Genomic DNA, 4,261 nt, shown 5'->3' with positions numbered 1-4,261 from the left:
ATATATATATATATATATATATATATATATATATATATATATATATATATATATATATATATATATATACTCTCTCTCTCTCTCTCTCTCTCTCTCTCTCTCTCTCTCTCTCTCTCTCTCTCTCTCTCTGTCTGTCTGTCTGTCTGTCTGTCTGTCTATCTATCTATTTATCTATTTATCTCTATCCTCTCTCTTTTTCTTCAAATACGAATATTTATATTCTAGAATAATGAACCTTGTGTCTGCAATTTAGGTCTTTTTTGAAAACAAAAAATTTCACTTTCAATTTTCTTCACAATAAAGAAGTCCGATTCCCTTATTGCTGAAAATTATATCTTAATAAACAAATTTCAATTTTTTTCTTTATTGTTGCTTAAATTTTATTAAATAAAAGTTTTAACATTTGAGTTAAAAAACATAGATTGCAGACGATAGATTAAAAATTTTTTTTTTGATTATCTTAATTCTTTTCTAAAAAAATACTTTATATAAAAAATTATTTTTATATAAAAAGTACCTGTAAAGGACGATGGCCGACGATTGCAGCATCGTGAATTGGTTGCAGCGGCGTGCAGATTGATAGTGGTGACGATGAAGATGCTGTCAACTGCAATTGCACTGGTGGTGCCACTCTGTGAATCCATTCTTGAGGCGAACGAAACACATTCGTCTCTGTCGCTGATAATATAGACATTCTAGCATTCTGTATCGTAAAAAGAAGTTGCATAGCTAAAAAGTTTTAATAATCAATTCGTAATATTATAAATTATAAAAATTATTTTTTTTAAAGCTGACTCATTAAATCAATTTTAATTTTAACGTAATACGATCGTTTTTTTTCCAATGCAACCAAGTTTTGATTGCATCGCAGATTGTAATGAAGAGTTTATCATGACATTCATGAAGGTACATTTTGTATATTACTCTATATATAGTATATATTTTATATAATATTCTATGAGAGACTTCAACTTTTGACTGATCTCTTTGAGAAACGTCTAACGTCTAATCTTGATACAAAAGATCTGTATTGTTTAGTTGAACTTCTTGTACCATTCATCTTTTCTCTTATTTCTCTAATGCGAAAGAAAAAGAGGAAAAATGATCTATGCAAGAAGTTTAGCTGAAAAGAACAGAGATTTAAAGTTTACTTCTGTAAGCCGTACGTTTACTGGGAAGACAGTTGCCGCAGACTCCTGCTGCGGCCTGTTATAAGGAAACAACTCGTTTTGGTAATTCCTGTCATTCAACGACGGGAAGTACCGTATCTGACAAGTCTTGCGCTCTTTGTCATTATTCAAGTTATATGCTATCGGGGGTAGGCTCGACTTCGGGAAGAATTCAGGCACTTCGGCGCTCAGAATCGGTGGTGGCGGCGGTGGTGGTAGTAATGGAGGTGATAATAACGGTTTTCGCTGATATTCTCGCATGATCAAGGGTTGATACTGCAATGTGCAGTAGAACTGATGATGTTGAGTGACAGGCTGCGTCTGTCGTGCGGTACGTGATTGCTGGCTCTGCTGATGACATCGCTGCTGTTGTTGTTGAATCTTTTCGGAGTTCCATATGTCGCGCACAGCATTGCTTTCGATGCGAAATTGCAGCTGCATTTCCGCAGCAGTCTCGGCGGTATATCGGCGATGACGGGCAAACATTCTGATTGATTTTCCTAATAAAACACATAATGCGTATATAAGAAATAAAAGAAGCGTAAGACGATAGCATTTGAGTCTTTAAACTTAGATACTAGTTTTAAGATGCTAGTGTTTTAATTATTCTGTGTATCTCTTAACATATCTCAATTTCTCAACAAGAATTTTTTATAATAATCATAAATATAAAATATAAATAGTAGGGAGCATACAATCACGACGATAGATGTTAAACGAAAGTCATATATATTTAAAAATTATTTAATTAATCATAAATATAATTTTATTTTTAATTAAATTTAAGAAATGCTAATTAGATACTAATTGTAATTGTTATAATTATAGATACAAATGTTTATTAAAATATAATAAATTACATAAATGAGTTTCTAAACAAAAGTATTCGTTGGAACAATTGTAATAATTATTTTATTTTTCACTGAGTTACAAAGTTGTTATGAGCGCCATTTATAAAAAAAGTAGCATTTTTATTACAAACTTGCAACAAATAACAAATGTAATTAAAATAATTATAATTTATTAATAAAATCTACTTCATTAATACTAAAATTAGAATATTAATAAGATAATATGTATATATAAATATATAAATAATATATAAATAATTAATAATAAATAAATACAAAAATATGAAATTAATAAAATAATTTTTTAATAAAATAAATAACAATTAAAATGCAAATGAAAAGACAAAATCATTATTTGTATTATTTTCGTATAAAGATCTGTACAGGTGTATGATTTATAGATTTATAATTTGCATCCTATTAACTTGTAAGATTACTGCTTACCGCCCTCGTCAGATTTATAAGCCGAAAGTAATTCATCGCGTAATCCAATTTTTCTGCTCCCTTTTGGACTGATCTTTTGACGTCGCTTTTTCGAGCTCTCGTTCCAGTCCAATTGAAAGTTCAAGCAAGCGACGGTTTCATTATCCCTCCTCGCGGTGTTACTCTTTAGTATTTGTATTGCTGAGCTTTGCAAATTGAAAATACTAATTAACAAGATATTAAAATCTAATCGCAATCAATATTAGATGTATTTAGAATTTTCATATCTACAATACAAACATTGTTGTGATAAATATAAAACTCAAAAAGAAATAAAAATTGAATCGACGTTCATTTCAATTAATATTTCTCCCTGAGAATGAATCAATTGATTTTAAATTGCAATTAATATATTATATCTTCAATCGCTAAATAAGATTTATATATCATCCTTAATTAAATATTACAGTGTAGATGGGTCATAATTCGTGATAATTTCTTTATCACGAAATTGTGTAGAGGGAAGAACTTCGCGGATCATAAAAATAACACCGAAGTGCCGAAGCGAACTAACGGTTCCCGATGTGATCGCGTGCAACTCGGCGAAATTAACCGGGCGAAGTGTTCTTGAACTTCAGGAAGCATCCACGGTTCCACAGCCTCCGTAGCTGAACGGAAGTGGCAAGGCACGCTACCTGACGATTTACCGTCGTCCGGCCTGTACATTCTCTCATGCTGCTCGTCGTACTCGTAATTACCGTATTTCGCCAAGCGCGATTCGGAGATGACGTCTCGAACGAGTCTTGGACGATAATCACCATATTCCTCGTACTTCGCGATTACTTCGCAACTCTGGCATTAAACGCGCGCGATAAGTTATCATTATGTCAAAATAAATTTTCCTTCCTCTCATCGCGAAAAAATCTGCACTGTTACGATACGCGCGTTTTATTTTCAACAATTCACAACTATATTTTTTATTATCTTCAATAAATGAAAATATCACAATTTGTGGTTCTAAATGATCCAACATAATTTCCGTTATCTTCAGAAAGAATATTTCTGTCAATTCAATGACAGAGTTGAGATTAATTTTATTGTTGCACTGGACTGCGATAGAATTTTCTTTTCCACTATCACCAAATAACAAACATACTTGTTTTATTTTAAATACGAAAAGTGTATACTAGTTCAGCTATAAAAAACAAATTTTTGATAGTTCCTTTCTTCTCTTACGCATAAAGTATCCTCAATGATAAACGATAATAGCATCAATAAAAAAATATTTGGAAAAACATATATAAAATACTTTGATGCAGTATTTATAGGATAAATATGGGAAAAACTGTTGCGCGTCTCACTTGAATCCAAAGAGAGTGATTTAACTTTCGAAAAGGATCCTCGGGATCGAAGGTCCAGGTCTTGTCGGCGATCAAACTAATGTTTGCGTAAGCGCTATTCAGTAGCTCGTCGTATGACGGAAGTGGAGATATCATTATCTGTACATTATAACCGATTTTATCGGATTCCGACAGCCCGATTCGACGAGTCGCGAGGTCGGTGAAATTTCTGCGTGAAAAACGCAAACTCTCTCGTGTCTTGTTCACGAAGCGACCGAAAATTCAGTTTCAAATCAACAAATAATAATAGACGCTAATACATATATAGTAAAAAATAATTAATAAGTAATTTGACACGATGAAATATTTAACCGTTTTGACAAAAGTATCGAAACGTATGCAAGAGATGAAGATCGAAGCCGTGATCGAGATTTATCGATGTAACAGATAAGTAATGAGCTTTCAGACATTTTCAAAA

The 4,261-nt window shown here is 32.1% G+C and overlaps 1 protein-coding gene across 1 annotated transcript; it reads right to left on the bottom strand.

Moving 5' to 3' along the window:
• Positions 1-316: 316 nt before the first annotated feature.
• Positions 317-3,939, bottom strand: LOC105623512. Its single transcript, XM_012204905.1, has 6 exons — positions 3,805-3,939; positions 3,018-3,295; positions 2,465-2,649; positions 1,152-1,669; positions 518-703; positions 317-322 (listed from the first exon to the last, which is right to left on the bottom strand). The coding sequence occupies exons 1-6, from the start codon at positions 3,937-3,939 to the stop codon at positions 317-319; spliced, it is 1,308 nt and encodes a 435-aa protein (XP_012060295.1).
• Between the last annotated feature and the right edge of the window lie 322 nt (positions 3,940-4,261).

Source organism: Atta cephalotes (assembly GCF_000143395.1).
Source record: "Atta cephalotes unplaced genomic scaffold scaffold00058, whole genome shotgun sequence".
NCBI classification, from domain to species: domain Eukaryota; kingdom Metazoa; phylum Arthropoda; class Insecta; order Hymenoptera; family Formicidae; genus Atta; species Atta cephalotes.
This window is presented reverse-complemented; position numbering and strand designations above follow the sequence as displayed.

What these genes read in the sequence shown, in the direction of transcription:
- LOC105623512 (XM_012204905.1), bottom strand. Translation starts at nt 3,939, where the DNA reads ATGATATCTCCACTTCCGTCATACGACGAGCTACTGAATAGCGCTTAC. An exon ending in ATCACTCTCTTTGGATTCAA is followed by an intron (nt 3,296 to 3,804) that starts GTGAGACGCGCA and finishes GTTTAATGCCAG; the next exon opens with AGTTGCGAAGTAATCGCGAA. An exon ending in TAAACGTACGGCTTACAGAA is followed by an intron (nt 704 to 1,151) that starts GTAAACTTTAAA and finishes TTTACGATACAG; the next exon opens with AATGCTAGAATGTCTATATT.